This window comes from Hakea prostrata, chromosome 8 (assembly GCF_041222555.1).
Source record: "Hakea prostrata isolate BN-2017 chromosome 8, UWA_Hpros_2, whole genome shotgun sequence".
NCBI classification, from domain to species: domain Eukaryota; kingdom Viridiplantae; phylum Streptophyta; class Magnoliopsida; order Proteales; family Proteaceae; genus Hakea; species Hakea prostrata.
The window spans coordinates 16,997,697-17,021,352 of NC_142607.1; the positions used below are offsets into that span (position 1 = coordinate 16,997,697).

Sequence of the window (23,656 nt, forward strand, 5' to 3'; positions counted from 1 at the left end):
TTCTACCTCACTCAAAAGAGGATTTTCTTTTAGATTAGAGACTATTATGAATCTAACCATACGGGCAAAAAAAACTTCCTTCTCTATGTGAACTTCAAAACCACTATAAGTTAATCTCAATCTATACTCTATATATCACTGCAACTGAAGCTTAACAGCTCAAATGGATCTAGTTAGCTTAAATAAATGACACAGAAGAGTGAGGGAAATATAGATGTTGGACTAGGGGCTTTGGTAGAATTCTAGATGCCTGTGTAGGTATTTTGATAAAAGAAGTCTCCACGCGTTAAAGCTTCAGCGCCCAAAACTGTTATAGCAAATATGCATTTCCAAGTCATTACAAGTGAAACATACTGTTGCAGCCCGCAATGTCATGTAATCAAAGTAAAGGGTGCGTCACAGCCAGAAACAAGACCAAAGGCCAAGACTTGAAGTTCATCCGAATAAACTAAAGAAGCAACGTGTCTCAAACTGCTACGCATACTTGTTTAGGCTTAGTAATGTTAGAACATGCAACAGTTCATTCACTCTCAGTGGGACATTTCACAATGATCAACCGCGAGCTCAAGAGGTGAACAGAGTTCAATTTTGAAGAGTTGGCTTCTTATTCAGCACTAGAAAACTTCCACAGAAAATACATAGAAAAAAAAAGCAAAGTATCAATTCGCATAAGTAATGGCTAGATATGCATACAGAGACAAACATCCTCTTGAATTCATTTTGAAAGATCTTCAGGAGGGAAGGAATAAGTAATTAGTCAAAATCCAACTATATCTTGGTTCGTCAGAGAATCTCTTAGGCGAAAGCTCTTCATAAAGGATCTGATATCATAAAGGCATTGAGATACCTGCAACATGGAAGAGCCAGCATTAGAATAGATTTTAAATATTAACTAAGCAACATTGATAGAAGAAAATCACTACTCAGTTTAGACTCGAAGAGGGGGAAATGCAATCCCACCACAATAAGTGAAGAGATGAGGTTCGAGAACAACTGTTTGGGATAAGGTTTTGGCTCACCTAAATCCAATATGCTTCACTCTATTTAAGAGAATAGAAAGCAAGAAACTCAACAATGTAATCAGGACACATTAAAGAGGAACAAAAGTAGAAGCTATAGAAAATTCAAGATTGCACGATAAAGGTTAGATGCAGCACAACCATAAGTTATTGTTCACGCTACAGTAATGTGAACAACCTAGAAGATAAGTTTTCATATTTGGTGGGCCCAAGATCGATCTTGTAAGGAGATAAAATGAGAACTGTTTTCATGGGAGTTTTAAAGATAATTTAGGATTTTGGTATTTATCTATTGGGTTAATTATGTAGTTAGATTTTAATTCAAGTAGGATATCTAGGATCAATATTAAATTTCTACTGGTCCTAGTACGATCAGTTTCTTTTTTTGTTAGTTTTAAAGTACCAAAATGTCACTCTAGTTTTTTTCGTATCGAAGAATGTCTCTAATGGGGAGCAGAATAAAGAAGAAACAAGGATAAAGAAGAAAAGAGGAAGAAGGATAAATTTGAAAAGAATCAAACTTGAAGAAGGGGAAGAACACTCATAAGAAGAAGAGAGAGAGAGAGAGAGAGAGAGAGAGAGAGAGAGAGAGAGAGACAAACACACAAAGTTAAAGTGTCAATTCAATTTTTTCCCCTATTCCATGTTCAATAAGCTAATTACAGGTGTTTTAAATAATAAAAAGGAAATTCTTCAATACGAACACAACTATAATAGGACTATTGGTAATTTAGAACTAACCAAAAAAATAAAAAACTGATCGTCCTAGGACTTTAGGAATTTAAAACTGATCTTAGATATTCTACTCGAATTAAATCTAATTACAAAATTATCCCAATAAATAAATAACAAAATCCCAAATTATCTCTAAAACTTCCATGAAAACAATTCCTGTTTTATCTCCTTGCAAACTGGACGGGCCGGCGGGGGAGGACAGGAATTGAAAACTGATCTGTTAGATTATTGTTCACATTACCATAGAGTGAACAATAACTTCTGGCTGTGCTGTGTCAGTCTCTTTTACCATTTAAACACTTGTAATCAGCTTTTTCATAGAAAAGAAAATGTTGAAGCTTTAGCTTTGTGCGTTTGCAGCCTCCACCTTCTCTCTCTCTCTCTCTTCTCTTCTTCTTATGAGTATTATTCCCCTTATTATTCTTCTTAGATTTCTCCTTCTTCCCCTTTCTTCTTTATTTTGTCCCCCATTATTCGGTATCAGAGCCCAAACCTGGGCAAATATCTTCTCTATCGTGCAAACTCTTCAACCTTCTTATCTCTCTTCCCTGCTGTTCATCTCCTCCTTGAAATATCTTTCTATCTCTTACATCCCTTCCTCCTTTTTACTTTTCCCTAATTTCTTTTATCACTGATCATGAAAAATGTTGCAGCAACGCATCAAAGCTTGTTTTCGGGGATGCAGATCAAGGTAGATTTTTTTTTTTAATGAAATTCATGGACGAGTTTTTTTAACTTTTTAATATATAATTTAAAAAGGAAGAAATTGATGTAGCACAACCAGAAGTTACTGTTCATGCTATAGTAACGTGAACAGTAACTTAAAAGAGAATTTTTCATATTTGGTAAGCCCCCAAATCTAGCTTGTGAGGAGATACAAAAGGAACTAGAGTTCTAGAGATAATTTGGGATTTAATTATTTATTTATTGGGATAATTATGTAATTAGATTTAAATTTGAGTAGGATATTTAGGATCAGTTTTAATTAGTTTTAAATACCTAAGAGTCCTAGTATGATCAGTTTCTTTAGTTTTTAGTCTTCAATTAACAAAAGTTCTACTATAGTTGTTTTCTTATTGAAGAATGTCTCTTTTATTATTTAAACACTTGTAACCAGCTTATTGAGCGTAGAATAGGGGGGAAAAAAGAATTGAAGCTTTCGCTTTGCGTGTTTGCAGCCCCCTCTCTCTCTCTCGCTCGCCCCACTTCTCTCTCTTGCTCGCCCCACTTCTCTCTCTTGCTCGCCCCACTTCTCTTCTTTTTCTTATGAGTGTTGTTCGCCTTCTTCAAGTCTGATTCTTCTCAAATTTCTCCTTCTTCCCCCTTTATTCTTTATCCGTTGTTCTTCTCTAGTCTGTACCCCATTAAGGTTGTTCATTGGCCTAACTGAAATTCAATGCCTACCATCAAGAAGAATTATCAGAAACCTGATTAGCCCCAAGCTACAACTAACCAGACAAGTTCAGTTACACGCTTGACTTCCACCATTGGCATCCATAATGTAGTTACTAGGACAGCATGTCATGGGATTTTAGGTGTATGAATCTGACTGCATGAGCTACATCCAAGCACATTTAGTGCTTCTCCAATCACAACTCACCTCTACAAACTCAAAAACCAGCTAGAAGATGTATCACAAGCTCATTTCAATCTTAACTACTAACATACAGCAACTAGTACTGCCACTGTTATATTCAATAGGAACCCAAAAGTAATACCACCTAAAAAGCTCAAGATCAAAGGAAACTTTCATTTGAGTACAACTCTACGGTACCAATGTGGTGTCATTATGGAAGTTCATTGGAGACAAGCTGTCAACTGATCAGTATGGTGGAATTACGTCCGTATCGCATGAAATTCAGCCTAGATCATCTTTTCTATGTGATGGAATTTGAGATAAAGGATGATAGTTTATTGTTTATTTAATAATGTTGGAAAACTAATATGATGCAAGACAAACCAAGGTATACAAATACAAAATTGTTGAAAATGAAGACCAAAGGAACCCACCCACCTCCACCCCCACCCCCGAGGAAAAGCTACTACGAATATTACTGCTACTACAAATGTCAGTGCAACAAAGCAAATTATATGAACTTTTTTATACAATGAGACCATCTATCAGCATTAGTGACCTGTTGGAGTCCTGTAAGCAAGTATCTTTGGTAATATTAATTGTTGTTTTTCTTTTTGTTCCCTAAGACAAAAGTAATACTAAGGCAGGAAATAAATTATATCCCTCCTATGAGTTACATATACTTGTCTCCATTCAACTAAAAGTCTAACGTGAAACTAGTTGGCAAGTATGATGGAACAAATTTTACAAGATCACACGGGTTTAGGTGCATTTGAGAAATTTCATTGTCTCTGAAACTCAATTTCTACACATCACTTGCTCTGAAACCAAGTTTACCTTTCTTCCATAAACAGCCTTTTAGCCTTAGATGAAATATCTTTCAATAAATTATCAGATCCACTCTTTTTAGGAAGTGAAGTACCAGTACCAGTACTCTGAAGACCATTTTAGACTTTCAAATCTCTGATAGATCCACCCAAAATTCCATGACAACAACAACGAATAGCAAAGAATTTTGATTTATCCAGCCAACTTGTCATGTTAATCAACTGGCCTGAGCAATGATTGACACCTACTGAAAGCAAATTTTCCTACTTTTCAGTTTCTAGAACAAAAACTGACTAAACATCACACTTCCAGACAATCTTTATTGTGTCTCCAATTTTCACAACTTTCAGGTCTAAAAAGACATAAAAATCAAATCTCCACTTGGTTTGAATCAAGAGCCGGTATATAGATTCCTCTGTCAATCCTCAATTTCTACAACCCCTATTCATTAAACACATTACACAAAGGTTCCAGAAGTCTAACTTTGTTGTTCAAGCTTGACTTATAACAAAAGCTACGACCAGATGTAACTTGACTCACTCCAAGTATGACCTCAGATAGAGCCTATTGGAGGACAAGGATCCACATTGCCTACACCATGTAGCTGAGTTTTTCTTCATGTCTTGGAGTATCTTCTTTCCTCTTACTATTATCTTTCAGCTTCATTTTCTATTCTCCTCTTTCCATTTCTCATTTTATCTATTTAATAAAGGATCTATGTGGTCAACCATATTTAGTTGGGATAAGGCTTTGGTGGTTGTTGTGTTGAATTGTTAATACATTCTGAATTTATCATCCTGATTTTGTGCAATTAGTAAGGAACAGGTTCAAACATATTAACTTTTAATAAAAAGGATAGATTTAATTTAATTTACATGCATCTTTATTTAAAATTTATCGCATCAGTCAGCCTATTACTTCGATGTTGATTTTAAAACCATATTGAGTTCATGTACATAGACGGAGATCATTTCTAACCAGATGCAATTGGTACCTCAGATCTCCATGTTTCGCTGCTTACTTGTGTGTAATCAGTGTCATTGGGTGTGAATTTGGAATTGCCCTAGACCCCAATCTAGATGGCAATTTCCAAAGAGACTACTTGAAGTGAGTGCCCCTTCGAATGACTTGACTTCCTAACTAACGAGAAATTCAAGCTCAATGTTGAACTAAATAGGGATGGGCCTCAGATTTGACCCTGCTACAATTGACCAACAGGCCTGAGCAGCAGCATCCACTGATCAACTTGAGTAAAAGGGAAGAAAATGTGATCTTAAAAGGGTCGAATCAATTCAGAATTACGGAAGTTTATGAATTTATTGGAGAACAAGAATGATTAATTAATACGCACCTTGAGGAATCAATCCCCAACTTCGAGATTCCGCCGATAGAATGGAAACCAGTCGAGCTGAAGCGATTGCGTTGTGTAAAGGCGTCAGCGAACCCACACTGCTCAACTCCAACGGTAACCTATCACCATTTTTCACAATCAAAACCAACATAAGATAGACAGAAATGTTGAATGACGAAGAAAAATCGAAATGTAGGAAGAACCAAGGCAAAGAGAAGTTAAAGTTGACCTCACTTTGAAATTCCATGAATGCGCCTTGAGGAATTGGAAAGCTGAGATAGATAGCTTGATTTGAGGGGAGAAACCCCAGAAGAAAATGAGATTTTCTGGAATTTGAGAACCAAAGATTGAGAACGGGAGGATAACCTCGAAAGTATGGTTGAAGCGGCCGCCATCGTGATCGAAGCTTTGAAAGGGCTAAGACTTAAGAGTTGCTGCTGCGCAGTGTTTACTGTTTACACTTTACATTAAAGGAAGCCGTTATTCCATTTTCTAGCGAAAATTCCACTTCTCTTTACAATTACTATATTACCCTCATGTCTCTCATGATGACATCTTCCTAATGAGCAATCATGACCATTTTCCGCAATTTTCAATAAAATTAACCCAGAGGGGTGGCTCAATTGGAAATTAGCCCAGAGCGATTTTGCTTTCAGTTAAGGAGGACGAGTTCAAATCCCCGGGGCCGAAAGGGGGCGAAGCCACGCCTATATTAATTATATAAAAAGGGCCTTGAGGACCAAATGTCACGTGAGGCCAAATTAAGTTCGGATGAACCTCATGATAAAAAAAAAAAAAAAAAAAAAAAAATATCTTACATAAAATCTTGTCCTGAACTCATTAATTTGTTGAAAATGATTAGTGATATAGTTTTAACCGAGCAGTTCGATTTTGCTTCTATTAATAGGGCGACAAGAGCTATGTACCATTTGGCAAGACTATTCGCCGAGAACTCTGCATGATTTCCCCCTCGTCTTAGGCCCTTTCTGGTTTCAATTCTCACCCGCAATTTGGCCATTTAAAATTAAGTTCCATGAATTTTTGGTGGAAGAAAAAAAAAAAAATTCTACGCAAAATTGCTCTAGCACCCAAAAATAGATATCATTAAACAGTAATATTATACTTTATCACTGAAAAGCACATGATTCCAGCTTCATTAGAATGATTAGTGATATAGTTTTGAAGAGCATTGCATCCTTATATATAATGGGGTGAAAAGAGCTTATGTACCATTTTCCAGTAGACTAATTCTCCAAGAACTCTTCATGATTTCCCTCTCATCTTAATCTCTTTCTTTTCTTGTGTTTTTCACAGGGGTACTTAGGTAATCCCTTGTATTTCTAATAGTAATTCTAGGGTTAAAATAATAATAATAATGATAATTTTAAAAGCATTTAGTGGAGGATTAAATTAACTTTCAATGAAAATTCAACTTTGGGGTATCTTTGTTTTTGGAAAGTAAAGTAACATGTCAATGTGTGGAGAGGCCTTTAGTATGAGGTTCTCCAAGAATTTGCACTGTTATTAGGAAACTGATGCTGTGAGTATTGTTTATAAGCTAGATAATGTACTGTATCTTAAATGCAGTGACACTGGCATCGCTTGACAGTTTGGCCGAGTGGTCTAAGGCGCCAGATTTAGGCTCTGGTCCGAAAGGGCGTGGGTTCAAATCCCACAGCTGTCAAATTCATTTTTTTTTTGTTTTTAAAATTCTTTTGTACTTTTTATTTCTCTTTGTATATGTAGAGATTTAACTTAATCTGTTTCTAAACAAATTGATCTCCTATCACAAGAAATAAGTTAAGACTTTGAAGGAAGGATCCAAGGGGTCACCAACTGAAACAATATTGGGCTATGCAACAATGGAGAAATCTGGAATAGATCTATTCAACTAGCCCATCCTTCTTCAGTCTCATTTTTAAAAAAAAAAAATTCAAAATTTTATTCCCAAAATAACTGCATGGTTTGACCATCTGGCCTGGAAGGCCCTCTCTGTAGTGGATAGAACAATTTGACAAAACTCCACTCTTTAGCTTCTTGAAGTTTGTAGGTCTGATGCTTTTTGTTTCACCCACCATTCTCAATGAAACTAAAAATAGATCTATTTAACCTCCAACCACCCCCCCCCCCCCCCCAAAAAAAAAAAAAAAAAAACAAAAACAATTCCCTGAAACATCAAAACAACACTTTTACTAATATTCAAAATAATTGGGGGCATTGTTGCATTCAAATTCAACTTCTTCAAGTGAATTGCAGTTGATTCTGGGTTGAACCTATTTACAAGAAAACAACGAACGGGCGCTTGATCAAACCCTTAGAGTTCGATTTTGCTTCAATTAATGCGCAAGACAGTTGTACGGGCGCTTGATCAAACCAAATGAAGTTTTGTCAGCAAACTGAGTGGTTTACTCCAACAAACCGCTAGACCATCTACGAAGTGCAATTTATAGATTTTCAAAATATAAGTTTTCGATACATTTTACTACCTTTTGAAAATTGATTTCGATCAACACCAAGGTACAAGAACGAAATTCGACCTTACTCCAAACCCAAGTGCGCGAAGAGGCTCTCTGATCTCTCTTCTTCTTCGTTCTCCCACAATTCTCCCTCACGATTGTGCAAGTGAACCCCTCCATTTGGATTTCTTCTTCCATTTGAGCTTCAAACTTGGACCAACGCAGGAGTGAAGCATTCCTTTCTTCTATTGATTAGATCACCAAGTCGATCGGCAAAAGGGACCATCCGCTGCATTTTATAAGCTTCAATCTCTTGTTTTTCGTTTTTGCTTTTTAGGATTAGTTGCAATTGTGAAAACTGCGTTTTTTTTTTTTGAATCGATTATCTATATCTATTTATCAGAGTTTCTTGTTTTCCTAATTAATTTCTTCCCTCTTTGCTTTTGGTTGTTTCCACTTCCTTCTATTTTAGCTTGTAATGTTGTTCTAAGAAGTAGATAGCAAGATATGTTCAAAAGATAAATCCCATTGCATAGTTAGGTTGTGATTTTTGAGAATACAAATAATGCTACTTCTCTTCCTGTGTAATAATGTGTATCATCACTTGGCACAACAGGTGTGTTGATGAGTTCATAGGTTGTGCTCTAGATATGGAATAAGATAACTAAAAGTTCTGCTATGTTTAGATTCCATGTTAATTTGGCTACATAATTACTAAACAATAATTCATAAAAACAGAGTCTTTCTTTCTTTCTCTTATTTTTCTTTATTTAAAAAGAAAAATCAAAGTAACAAGTTAATAGAGTTTGTTCATGCTTTTGTTCTAATCAAAAGCTCCCGGGACTTGGAGAATGATGTCTTCATTTGGCTTGTGTTTCTCTACAATAATTATGGAGAACTGACATAAATTTATGAGTCTTTGTGTTACAAATTTAGTTTTGATGCTTCCTTGTATGAGGAAAGCTACAAAATTACTATTGTTGAAGCAGTGTTTCATTTTGTTTATTGAGTTTCTTTCGGTCGGATCTTTCTAGTTTAGGTGTTGGTTTTAGTTTAGCGCAAGTGTTTTGGTATTTAATGGTAGATTTGGAGAGCTCATGATAGTTTTCTGGGATAGGTTTGGGGTTTTTCCTAGGGAACTGAATAGTTTTCAAGACATATGCTTACAGTATGTATGACATAAATGTATGCATTTTTGAAACTTCCTAGTTTGACCTTGCTTATGACTTGCATAAACTAATTAAAGTTGTCTTAAAGTGTTTGTTGGCTTGATCATTGTTGTTCTCAAATAATTTTTACTACTTATCAAGTTATCATACCTAACTTTTATAAATGTGTTTTTGTAGTGAGTTGTAAAAGTTGTTGGAGATGGATGATAATCAAGATACTTTTGACACTTCGAATTGATATGGAATTTCGTCATATGAAGAAGCTTATGATTTTTCTAACAATTGTGGGAGTATTCATGGGTTCAGTATAAGGAGACATTATTTGCATAGGAGTATGGTAGATAAAAGTATCATCGTGCAAAGGTGTTATGCTTGTAGCAAAAGACATCGAAGAGAAAAAGAAGTAGATGTAAAGCTATAACATCAAGAGATTAGTATTAGCTGTCTAGAAAGGATGACTATAGTAAGAGATGACGATGTGCGATTAGTAGTTGATAAATTTTTTTATGAACACAACCATTTTAGAAAGAAGAAGTTGTACATTTATTATGGTTCCAGTGTGCAATATCTAGTAGTCAAATTACTAAAATAGAATTGGCGCGCTAAGAACTAGAATGGAGACAAGGTTCACATATAGTTTGTTGGGTTTGCAAGCACGGGGCATTGAAAACCTTGGCTTCACCAAGAAAGATCTTCAAAATTATTTGAATAGCAAATGCCAACATGATTTGGCATATGGTGATGCTGGAAGTTTGATGCTTTATTTTGACAATAAACGGAACTTAAACCATGTTTTTGTGTATTTTGTATAAATGGACAATGATGATAAATTGATAAATATATTTTGGGTTGACCTAGAAATGCAATGTGATCATCAACTTTTTGGTGAATTATTTTTTATACTATTTTTTGCACAAACAAGAAAAATCGACCATTGAGCTGTGTTGGTGGGGTTTAACCATCATAAGACTGCAGTTAGCTTTAGAGGTACTTTACTTTATGATGAGACAATGAAGTCATTTAAATGGTTATTTAAAACGTTGTTTATGGTGAAAAGAAGCTGAAGATAATTTTTACTGATCAGGATATTACAATGGCAAGGGCAATAACTAAGGTTTCACTTAATACACACCATGCATGCACGGCCGGCAAAAGAAAAAAAACACCATGGATATTTGATGTATGAAGGGCCCAACCCAAATTGCAACACGGGGTAGGTTGAAGAATTTGAATTTTCTTGGAGGAATTTAAGAGAGTTTTATGGGGTTCAAAATACCTTTTGGTTAGATCGAACATATGAAATAAGACAAAAAATGAGCTTATTGTTATATGAAAAACTGTTTCACAATAGGTTGGGGAGCACACAAATGGCTAAAAGTGTGAGTGTTGATTTTAGAGAATGTTTGGAACGCAAACTTGATCTTTTAAGGTTTATGAGACATTTTCAAAATGTTGTAAATGATGAACATGCTAATGAATTTGATGGATGACATGAGGTTCTTGAGAGTTCACATGCAAGGATACCGTTGTTGAATTAAGCTTACAAGTTATATACTCCATTTAAAGAATTTATGAAATATTATGAATTGATGAATGCTTACGATAACAAATGCCAGAAAGCAAATCATTTTTATGTTGAATATGTGATCTCAATGGCATATGAAAATGGACATTATATAGGAAAGGAATACAGCATACTGTGTAATACAACTGAAGAGAGCATAGTAACTGTAGAAAATTCAAGAGCTTTGGGATCCTTTGTGTCTATATCTTAAAAGTCTTAGATTTATTTGAAATCAAGTGCATTCCTAAAAAATATGTTTTGATGAAATGGATGACGACAATCTGAGAATTTCCACTAGTTCACAGGATAGAAGGGAAGTGGCAAGTATTGAACTAGATGGACAATTAAGTCACTTATAGTGATATAGGATGATTACTCCCACAATTTTGAAAGTTATTAACCAAGCTTGTGAAACAGAAGTTGGTTATAAGATATTATGTGTCATGTAAATGGGATTTGCAAGGAACTCGAAAATGTATTTCCTGTGCAACCTATTAAGCATCTTTCTGAAGAATATGGTGAAACATACAAAAATTTACTGCTCAAGCAGAAAGAGTCTCAGAAAAGGGGATTAGTAAAAAGACAAAAGCCTAGCATGAAAAACTAGAAAGAAGAATGGGTTTGTCAAGCCAATGGAAGGACAAAACTCCATTGAAGCAAGCTTGCCACAATCTAATTTCTTGTAAATATTTCAGGGTTCTAATCAATTGTCAACTCAAGTAAATACATGTATTCTATTTTTGTATTGTATATTTATTTTTATTTGACAATTAATCCTACCTATGTGTTGTTGGATTATACAGAACGTACGTGCCTCTTAGAGTTCAAACAAGTTGGTGAGGGTTTTAATCAATGTTTAACTCAGGTAAATGCATATATTCTCTCTTTTTGTATTGCTAACTTATTTTAATTTGAAAATTATTCTTACCTAGTCCACCACTGTCTGGAATGGAATCACATCAGTGGGACGGGTTTTGGTAGTACAAGTAGTGGGACTGGTTGGGAGATAGGTGAATCATGAAGATGCCAAGGGTGCACATTAAGGATGAGTAGACCAGATTTACCATTGTAGCTGAATGTATTAGTTTTTGCTCTTCATCAAGGACTTGAGAGGGCATTGATGTTAAACTTAGATTGGAAGGGACAAATGTGCATGTTGAGGATAAGTAGATCAAATTCTTTATTGCAACTAGATGTATTGCTCACTACTCTTCATCAAGGACTTCATATGACATTGATGATGTTACACTTAGATATCCATTTGTATTCCAAGAATGTTGTTAGTCATCAACATAGTTTTTTGGTAAGGAATTTGCTTACGAAGTTGTATTTGTTAATATGTTCAAAGCAACTCACTAAAGAAGTTGATACTCAATTAATATGTAATAGATTCTATCCCTAAATTCATATAAAGTTGTTAATTCCCATGTCTATAATGTTCTATATTTATAGTCATTTAGTCATTTAATCAGGTACACATATATTTGATACATATTGGATTAGTTTAAAAATTTTAGGTTCACATGCGAATTGAACATTTATTGATAACTTAAAGAAATAAATTGCAATCAACCCCCCAGTGGGTAGAATACACAGTTGAATGTTTTGGGCCATTAACCCAAACGGATTGCCTTTAGACACAGAAGGCAAGCCTTATATGCTAATGACGAGCATGGCGAGCCGTTACATCAAGGGGAGTAATCATATTTAAGTATTGGAAAATTCAAGGCGCTATATGGGAGTCCGACAATCAATCCATTTCAAATGACGCTCCTTTATCTCAAACAAACTAGTCTGTGTGAGCAACTATGATTGTATTACAATCTAAGGGCGCGTCATCATCTGTTAGTCCGACAATTAGTCAATCTTAGAAGGCGCTCCTTTATCTCAAAAGTAGTAGTCTGTCTGAGCTACTGTGATTGTATTACAATCTTAGGGCACGCCATGTGGGAGTTCGACAATGACTCTATCTCAAAAGGTGTGCCTTTAGATCATAAGGACTAGTTCGTCTGAGCTACTATGATTGTATTACAATCGTAGGGCACGCCTATGGGAGTCCGACAATGACTCCATCTCAAATGGTGTGCCTTTAGCTCAAAAGGACTACTACGTCTGAGCTATTGTGATTGTATTACAATCTCAGGGCGGGCCGTGTGGGAGTCCAACGATGACTCTTTCTCAAATAATTGCACTTTAGCTCATAAGGACTAGTCGATTTGAGCTACTGTGATTGTATTAAAATCTCAAGGTGTGTCGTGTGGGAATCCGACAGTGACTCTGTCTTAAATAGTACGCCTTTATGTATCACATGGCGTGTCGTCGCTTGGTATATACTCAAAGTCGATATTGAACGAATTCATTTTGTAACAAAACAAAGCCCATGCACCTTTGTCTTCCTTCTCTAATGAGCATGACCCTCCCATTTCTTCTAGTATCTTGGTTCTAAATCCACCTCATTTGATTAATTGCAGAGCAAAAAGGAAGTAGATTTGCTTGAAGGAGGTGTGCATTTTTAGGTTTGGGTAAGTTTTATGTTTTTTTGTGTTGGGGCTTGATTTGCTTTCAAAACAGTATAAAATGCAAGAATGTTGAGGAAGAACTTAGTTATGTAGTCTCACCTTTCATTTTTTTACATTCTATCATCTTCTGATGGAATGTATATGCTGATTTTTCTTGTGTGAAGAAATGGGTCTAGGGGTTATGCGCTTTTCTTTTGTTGGGTTAACAGGATTCTCTGGGCGGCAACCGAGAAAACGGACAGAAGCGTATATCCGGGGAAACAGATCAGAAACAGAGATCATCCAAAAGAACAGACAGGGGGGGAAAGATTTCTTCCTAAAAGCAAACATGGCCCAAACGAGACCCAATCTCTCAATTACCAAACCGTTAATTTTAAATTGCCCAAAATTGAAATTTATGTTTGAAATCTCAAATATTGAATCCCCCTCCCGCCCTTATGAGTTCTTCATGGAGTAGTTTTGGGTAAAATGAGACAGGTGCTTGCATTTTTTAGATGTATATATATGTTAGATATTGAAAACATGTCTTCTCGATATGAGAATATTGTTATATAAGAAACTATCGCTCTTGTAAAACCTATAATTTGCTGTTAGATAACATGTGGTGAAGTGAATAGAAGCAGAATCACAATAACCAACTTACCAACTAGGCTAAAACTCTCATGGAAATCAATCCCTCAATTTGAGTATAACCCTTTGCAACTAAGTGCGTTTTATAGCACTCAATTGATCTATATGAATGTCATTTGATTTTATAAACCCATTTCACAACCTATGGGTTTCTTGTTTGGTGGCAAAGGTATAAGAGACCAAGTCTTTTTAAGTTCAAGGGCTGTAATTTCCCTATCTTGCCTCCTTCCAATCAAGTGAAACAATAATCATAGCAAAGCTTGTAGGTTCAGTTCTAGTATTTAGGGTTTTGATGTGAAATCTCCTAGGATCTTAAACTAAAACCTTACTTCCAGGCCTGAGAACTCGAGGTGCAAGTAAAAGACAACTGTGGGCCATCTAATTAGAAACCATTGGATTAGGATTAGGATCCATGGATATGGATGATATTGATGAAGGATTCAATAGCTTGCTGAATTTTAGAAGAAGATTTGACACCAACCCGGATGGATTGTAAAGGCGGATTAAGAGCTCATGGAAGACAAGTTGGAAGGTCCCCTAGTCCAGGTAAAAGCTCCTAATATGGTGATTAAGGTTGTTTTAATGTTTTGGACAAACTAGTCCCACCTCTGCATGAATTTAGAGAGGGAGGTTGGCTCAAGAGACCCCCTTGGGGCAACCCCCTCCTAAAGTCGGCAAACAACATAGGGGCAATATAGGGCTTTCGACTTCTAAACACCCTATTTAGAGGCGTATTTGCCCAAAACGAATTATTTTATTTTTTGTCCCCAAATCCCACCCACACAACCCACCTCTATCTCTTTGAAGGAGGTCAAAAATAAGATAAAGAAGAAAATCAAATATATATTTTTCACTTTTATTATTCTAATTCCCAACTCCAATATGGCGGAACCCGTTGCCCCGTGGCGCAAATGCGCAGATGGTGTGCCTTATTCCTTGCTTGTCTTGCTTCCTTGCTTTTGTTTAGCTGTCAGAGAGCCCTAGTATGTGTTAGAGAGTTCGTGTCGGAGAAGGAGAAGATTGTGTATCCATTATGATCCATGAATTAGATCCAGTTTTGTGAGATTGGAGGTAATAACTAATTCCCAACCTCTTATTTTCTTTATTCTTGTTGATTTAGTTGAAGGAGATCAACGTTGAGGGATGGATTCGATCAAAGAAACCTTATCCTTGATTCGATCAATTGACATGGATGATTATCCAATCATCCTAGTCGCTGAATTTTCATCCTAGGAAGATCTCTGAAATAAAACTAGATTCATGACTTGTTAGATTTGAATTAGTATTTTGATCTAGGGTTGTTGGGAATGTTTGAGCATGTTTTTGGGAAGGTTTTGGGACCCTTAAATGATCTAGAGCTCTTTGGAAGCAATAGATTAAAGCCAATGCAGTTCACAACAGGTTGTTGTTCAAGCACTGTGGAGGTCCCCGAGGAGGTTGCACCATTGATTGACCCCCACCTTGCTGACTCTATTTTGGATCTAGGTTAAGCCTATACTTCTCTAATGTTAACATGCTAGACTACATCTTGTCATTCTTTGAGAATTTTATTTCACTTATCAGGTAAGGGATTCAACCTCATGGGTGAATGTCTTTGAATCATGATTTTCTTAAGTTGTATCTATGATGCCTATTTATACTATTATTAACATGTTTCTCTTGAGCATATATGAATGGATAAACTATGGATTGTGTGGAATCATGATTTCTTTCTTCAATGCTCCGTTATCAATATATGATGATGATATGATTTGGGAATTGGTTTGTTATTGCTATCATGGTTTTTGACCCGGGGTTGTGGCGTTGACATTGCCCTTAGAACCTTAGAATGACATGTATATTTTGCTCCATATTTTAGGTGTCTAGTCGCATTTGGTTAAGGATTACCCCCTAATATATTATGACCCTATTGGGAATGGAGTTGAGGCCGAGTAATCCGTGGCAGTAGTATTGGGTTGGTGGGCACCGAGACTGGTGAGACTCCGTGAGGGCAAATAATTGTACCATGTGGGCCATCCATTGGTAAGGTTATATATGGTGAGTGTAAGGCTCATGGGCAACCCAAGACTAGTGAGACTTTGTGAGGAAACACTAGAGCATCCACCCTATTATATGTGGATGGCCAATAGGATTATGGATGCATATATGATAATCGATAGCCATCCAGTGAAGATATGACATTCCCTAGACCTGGAAGGGTATTGGACCAAGCGTGCAAGATGCATGGGAGAATGTATCTGGACCTTGTCTAGTATGTTGACATAGATGACTTATGCATTGGGTTAGGCGTTTCCTTGCATGTGCTAATTCTCATACCAATGGTCGTAGTGAGAGAATTGGACCTTAAACCCCAACCATGGTCATTGATTGGACTATTATCCCTGCACCTCGGTTAGGACTCTCAAGATCGATGAGATTCTGTGAGAGGTTTGTGTGAGACTTCCCAAAGGAGACTAGTGGTGATACCTTAACGCGTGTCTACCTAGTCAGTGACCGGTATGGTTAGAGTCCTTGTAGCACTCTTACATTGTTTTGCGCTTCATATATGCTGCCATGAGTTAAGTATGTGGACATATATTGTTGATGATCTCGCTGAGTTCTGAGGAAACCACTCATTTGTGGAAATATTGTTTTTAAACTATGTTCCAGGACACAATGCCTTGGCGTTTCAAGATTACGAGATGTCGATGACCAATGACTATGAGCTACATTATTATGAGAATGATGATGTGCATGGTCACACATGTGCATGTTTGGATTTTTCATACAACACTCACCCGTCCTCTTAGGAAGACTGTCACTTATAGAGATACAAATAACTTTGAGTTTACCATTTATCATTTGATTAAGAACACCTAGATGATGTAGACATTATTAGTTTCGACATTCCTCCCAGTTTTGAGACTCTTAGGATTATTTTTGTGACAATTTCTTTTCCATTAAATTGAACTTGTTATTTATTCTTGCTTATAACTATGTTATTATGTGGATTGGATATACTTGTAAGGTAAACCTGATCTTGTGGCTTTGGATCACCTCTGTGGGTGTTCAAGTGGATCCGATACTAGTTGGGTGGGGTGTGACAGAGTAGTATCAGAGCTCAGTTTACAAGTTGCAATCCTGACCATGAAACATGATAATTGAGCACCTTGGGTCATATATGATAAATCTAAAAGTGACTAAGCAATAATAGAGTGAATAATAGCTACAACTATGAACTGGAAATGAAGCATAAAACACCAAGCTTGGATAATGGACAATAATATTGGTAAAACAAGACTACACACCACACATAAAGGAAGAAAACACATAACACAATGATTAAGAAGAAACAAGCCTAAATTGAAATTCATTAACTAAGACATTTTCACATGAGTTAAGGCATGGGTATACACTATACAAAAGGAAACAACTAAGCTACACTAAACTGAAAAAAAGCTCTAACAACACTAGGGATAGAATGGTAGATTGAAACTCCAAATTAGTGGCCTTGTCATGGTGGTGGAGGTGGCATGTAGGAGCGAAGGGTCATGGTCAATTGGTCCACTTGACCCTACACAATGCAAACTGAAATTCATTAGCTAACTGAAATTTTTTTACATGAGTTAAAGCATGGTTACACACTATACAAAAGGAAACAACTAAGCTACACAAAATTGGGGGAAAAAAAAAAGTTCTAACAACATTAGAGAAAGAATGGTAGACTGAAACCCCAAACTAGTGGCCTTGTTGTGGTGGTGGCAGTGGCATGTAGGAACGAAAGGTCATGCTAAACTAGTCCACCCTGCACGTTGCAAACCTCATCCTCCATCTGGCATTGCTAGGCATCCATCTTGATCAAGAAAGCATCCATGTGCCTCTGGTGGGACTCCATCTTGTTCAGTTGTGCAAATAAGGCTTCCTAATGAGTTGAGTTGGAAGGTGCAGCTACAAGCTGAGTGGAGCAGCCTGAGACTAGGATGAACTCCCTGTCTCCCATTTATTGAGGCGGGACCACACCCTTGTCTCCACCCTGAATGTCATCTTGGCCTCCGTCTTGCTCGTCACCTTGGTTATTGTCATGAACTTACCCCCTCCTCCTTGATGAACTCGAGTGACCCAACATCTTTTAAGAGATGCATCATGGAAATCAGCCTCCTGCCTATAATGTCTCCCATCTCGCCATTCAAGACTTGGTATCTTTGAAGTTGATAACGAAGTGCTTGAAGATCTATGTAAGCAGATGCCTAAAGGCGAGGTTCACTACTCCTAGATATTTGACCCTATAGATCATGGCCCCTTGTACAATTTAGGCCAAGTCTATATGATAGACCATGTAGAATGCGAGCGTCACAGAGACCTGCATTAATGATATTGAGTCCTAGTGCCCTTCTATGGGCACAATGTTTCTGTTAACATGCGGGATAAGACAAGAGTAGAAGGTAGCATGTAGCACAATTGCTTGCGCCAGCACAAGTATATTTGTAGAGCGTGGAGAAAATGGTTGTGCGCTCGTAGGAAAGCAGAACATCACCAGCTTTTGTAGAGCGTGGAGGAATCAACCAATGATTTGAAGGAATGTAGGGCACGCCGAGAATGCGTGCCAAAGTCCTAGTGGAAAAGTAGATGAAGGTGTCCCTCAAACTTCTGATGATAATGAGATGCCAACTACCTAATCCATCATTCTCCTCAATGAATGTCATATTATTGTAGAAGGACTTGACGAGCTCTAGGTAGGCGGGCTCATCCGAGTTCATCATGCACTCCTAACCCAAGGCCTGGAATCTCTCTCTCACTTTGAATGCCTCTATGACCTCTGTAAACCACTAGCCTCCCATACTCAATTCGAGAGTGCTGGAAGAATGTGAGGTAGAGGTTCTCAGCTTCCTCGGTACTAAACAGGTATGGGTGTTGAACACCTTGTCCATTGTCCTGTCCACAACCTCGACCATGCATGGGTGCATGATGTTCTCCTTTGTGTGCCATGTGAAGATCTGGTGAGGAAGAGAAAAAGATAGAAGGTGAGAGAATGGAATAAGAAGAAAATTTGCAAATATGGAATGGATATGAGGAAACAAAATAAAAAAATGATGAAATTCATGTCTAGAGTACAATTTGGGTGGTAGAAATGGGTTTTGAAACAAAAATTTTCACCCAAATTTGTATTTCAAATAAAAACCCTAAAATATTTTTGATTTAAAATAAAACCACCATGAAACTAAGTAGATTTGAGAAGAAAGTGATGTTTACCTGTGATTTCTTGGAGAAAATCTTGTGAATGATGTTGTTGAAGTGCAAGGAGTCCCAAAAATCACGTTTGGACTCAAGTGGAATTTTTTCCCTTTAGAGAAAATGAGTTTATAAGAGTTTGGAGTGAAAGAAATGGGGAGCAGACGGTCTATAAATAGACCACCAGCGTGCTCATCTGGGGTGTGGTTGCCAAACAGAAGGGGGGAGGTCGATAGGGTAGTCGCCCCAGGTGACTTGGTCCACTCGAGCCCCCCCCCCTATTGGCTTGTTTTGGGAAAAATTTGGCTTATTGAGTGTTTAATTGAGCTATTGTTATGCATGCGAATGGACTGGACTTTTTGGATTTATGAGTAGATCTAAACTGTTGGATTTCAATGACGTTCCAGGATGGTGAATTTGAGAAATAGGAATGTGGAGGATAGACAGAATGGGAATCCCAACAATGGGATAAATAACAATAATGGAATCCCTCCTCCACCTCCTCCACCTCCAATGGGGAATCAGCATGCTCAGCAAGGCAGTGCTCCACTAGCCCCTCCTCTTTTAGTGATTGTACAGGATGTTATGAACATTATGAGGAACATGATGCCACAATAGCAAGTTCAATTCAATCTGATGATGCAAGGAATCATGACCATGCACAATGCGACTCGTACGGCTCCTGCTAACACTGATGAAGCTGGTATGTTAGTAGTTGGTGCTGATGCTATAGGACCATATGCCAAGCTAATGGAGGATTTTTTTGAAGCTCCAAGTACCCATCATCACTAGAGTAACCTAGGACACACTATAGCCAAACAAGTGGATTCGGGAGATGGAAAAAGGCCTTCTAAGTGTTTGTAGTTCATTGAAGCCTATAAAATACTATGTGCAGAGCAAAAGTTGCAATATGAGGCCAATGCATGGTGAAATGCCACCCGATCTGTACTGGATGCTTTCCACCAGAACATCACTTAGAATGTGTACGAAGAAAATTGTGAAGTCTAAGAGGCGCAAATTGACTACAAGATTTTTGTCAAATCTAGCTGGCATAGGCCCAAGGGTGTTGATTCTCAAGTCACAAGAAAGTTCAAGGGATGTGTGTCAATGACAATATTGGTTATGGTTCCGACAAATGCCACTATCTGTGAAGATAATATGGAAATAACTCAAATGAAATAAGGAGATCATATAAACAAAGTTTAATTTATAGACCGCTAGAGATAAGATTGCCTAATGAGTTGACTTATCTGAAATCTATGTTTGGTTACATATATATTATTTTTTTATTATTAAGAAAATCAACACATCTACTCTCCTTTTGTCTATATCTATCAACCTTTATAGGCTTTTATAAATACAAGCGGACCCATTGTAAAATGTCTTTCATTTTCTCAACATTTTAGATTTTGACTCGTTGATAGTAAGTTGTTTTGAAGATTATACAATCTCTTGCCAAAATTTTAATATATGTCACAAGGGGAGATAAAATTAGAATTTTTTATTTTTTATTAGAAAAATCAACACACCTACTCTTTTTTTGTCTTTTTCTATCAACATTTATAGACTTTGTAAGTGGACCGTTGTAAAGTGTTTTTCCTTTTCTTAGCATTTTAGATTTTGGCCCTGTTGATACGAAGTGTTTTGAAAATTATACAATCTTTTGTCAAAATCTTAATATATGTCATAAGGGAAGATAAAATTAGATTTTTTTTTGAAGAAAATTTGTATCTCTCCTATACTTTTTTTGTATTTATTCTTACTTTCCTCTTAATCTCTTGAAGAAAAAAAAAGAACTCTTACTCATATTTTAAATTGACTAAATTACTCTTATTTTTGTCCTTTCAGATTATTTAAGCAAATTTTTTTCTTTTTTCTTTTTAATCAGAATTTTCTTTCTTTTCTTATAAAAATCTATTATATGTGATTAGATGTATTTTTGTTTATTTATTTATTTTTCCCTTATCCGTCCTTTTTTATAGATTTTTTTATATTTTTATTTTGTCTTTAATGGAATCTGAAAAATAAATAAATACATGTGATTAATGAATTCCTACTCAAAAACCCTAGGCATAAGACTTTTAAAGGTTTAGTATTACAAGAATGGAAAATTGGGAATAGGTCTCCAGTTATAGCAAAGAATGAGTAGTGATAGTTGTTCATTTTATTGATAAAGAAGACAGTGAAGAAGCGTGGTATGAAGTTTAAGAGGTGCAAAGTGATTGCAAGATCTCTGTCAAGCCTAGCTAGCGTAGGCCCAAGGGGGTTGATTCTTGAATCACAAGAAAGTTCAAGGGATGTGTGTTGATGCCCAATATTGGTTATGGTTCTAACCAAAAGACTTGCCATTATCTTCCTAAATGGACTCGAGGAATTTTTGGTGCACAATATCAAAGAGCTTGAAATCCTTAATCATACTACTATTATAAAAGCACGAAGTCAAGGGACATGGCTATAGTTTTTTTCTTCCTTAAAATCCTTAGTTATTAACTTAGTTAATATGACTATGATGTCTACAATTGTAATTTTACATTTAATAAGTATGAATTTTAACGACATCTAAATTCATAATTCAATAAATAGTTAATAATTATTAAAATTTTAAATGTTGGAAAGGAAAAGTCATAAATGAAGAACATCAATAGGTTCTTTTTTTTTCTTTTCAAAATCTTAAAAGAGAAACCAATTTCAAATCATAATTAGTTAATAAGTAAACAAGTAATTCATTACAATTTTACATATTCCAAAAAACAGATTTAGACAGACACAATATCTAATTTGTCTTACACTATCACCAAGTCAAATTATTATAGATGAAAGTGCATGAGGAGAACTGCTTCAACTAATAACCACCTTTGATTCAGAAAATATTCATTTCATTACAATAGAAAAAAAAATTCAATATAAGTCCAGTGGATCTGGATTCCAGGTTGCAACTTCTCTTAATTTGAGAACACTTTTCTCATTTTAAGTTGTTTCATTTCAAGTTATGATTATACTCTTGTAGTTTTCAAGACTCCCATGAGAAATAACAAATGTGATTAGTTGTAGTTTAAATGGCGAATTAAAACCAACAGATGAACCATTTCTTTTCACACGTCATCCCAAGATTGTATTAACGTTGACACAAAATACTAAACTACAAGGTTTCCCAAGCCCTCCCAAAATAACTGTATAAAATCATGTTGTGTTCACAACCATGGACCAACCAAGTGAACAGTAGTTGAAGGGTTCAAGATAGGTTTCTTCAATTGAAAGGAGTTATGGATTGTAGCTATGGGTAGTTGCGAAAGCATTAAATGCTTCTACAAGAGAACCGCAATGCTTCAGGCAAGAAAGAAAGCGAAGATGATTTACTTGAAGCATCCAAAGAAATTGATATACATGATGTTGCCGTAGGTGTTGGTGTTGTTGTTGGAATCGGTCTTCTATGTGGGGGTTTGTCCAATGTACTTGTATCAGACACCAAATTTGAAAAGAATAAGAAAGCGCGTGGAAGGGATTACTACATGCCCATTTGCAATTTTGAAAATGATTCTAAGAATTATTTCTATGATTTACATCGTGGATACTGATTTCGGATCATTAGCTAATGTTATGTTTTTAAGTTTGATTGAAGCTAGTCAAAATTATAGTTACAATTAGTTTTGCTTACTAGGGTTTTATTTTAATTCTCTAGAAGTGATGTTGTTTGTTTAGTCTGATTTGTGAGCCAGTTTAAAGTTAATGGAAAATTAAAGATTCTATTTTTTAAGTTTGTTATCTAATGGAATGAAGACAAAAAGAAATAACTTACAACATAATCAACAACCCTATCCTCATAAAGTGAAGAAATGAGAAACAACATTAGATTATGAAAACTTCTATCTCTTTCAGTAAGAAAAGAAATAATAGGATATTCCCGACTACACAATATATATCCAAATTTTGAGGAGGGCAATTTGATAGTTATTACTCAAATCCAATGCAGTCATCAATTTTTTTTGACATTTTGTAAACAATCAACAAACAATAACAAATAGTATATATAGACCAACACCATAGAGAGTATCCTACAAGTCAAGAACTCAAACAAAACAGTTATGGAACCGAACTAAGTTGAATCCAAGCAGGGATTTCCTATAAATATCTACGTATAAAGAAGAAAAACTAACATGCATCTATTTTGCGACTATCATTGGCAATCTAAACAATGCTATAGAAAAGTCATCGTCTCTATCCCATGATAGCAGCTAGACCTTTATCTCTTCATCATTTTTGTTCTTATAATCATCTTTCCCATCACAATTTTCTATAACTATCACATTCTTCTAATTCTTCAATGCTTCCATCATGTACCAGCAGATATGGTGGTGGTATCTGATCTATCTCTTTGCATGTTTTCAACTTTATATCGGTTTTCACATAATCAACACTTGCCATGCTAGAGCTTCAATTAGCATGTCAATTTTTCTCTAACATTCAGTACTTAACTGATTAGACATGTAAAATTGTAATAGATACATCTTACGCTACTAATATATATAGTTTTCAAGTGGCTAGATGGAAGCATGAAAAAGAAGAAAGGCTTGGGATCAAGAGAAACGTTTGTTATTTTCATG

The 23,656-nt window shown here is 36.1% G+C and overlaps 1 protein-coding gene and 1 non-coding gene across 2 annotated transcripts; one reads left to right on the plus strand and one right to left on the minus strand.

Annotated features, from left to right (window-relative positions):
• Positions 1-183: 183 nt before the first annotated feature.
• LOC149007312 (uncharacterized) lies at positions 184-5,991 on the minus strand. Its single transcript, XM_089164586.1, has 3 exons — positions 5,744-5,991; positions 5,510-5,628; positions 184-847 (listed from the first exon to the last, which is right to left on the minus strand). Exons 1-3 carry the CDS (start codon positions 5,902-5,904, stop codon positions 828-830), a joined length of 300 nt encoding a protein of 99 aa, XP_089020712.1. The 5' UTR covers positions 5,905-5,991; the 3' UTR covers positions 184-827.
• Positions 5,992-7,113: 1,122 nt separating this feature from the next.
• Positions 7,114-7,193, plus strand: TRNAL-UAG (transfer RNA leucine (anticodon UAG)). The gene has a single exon. It is a non-coding gene; the product is annotated as a tRNA-Leu (tRNA).
• The last annotated feature ends 16,463 nt before the right edge of the window (positions 7,194-23,656 follow it).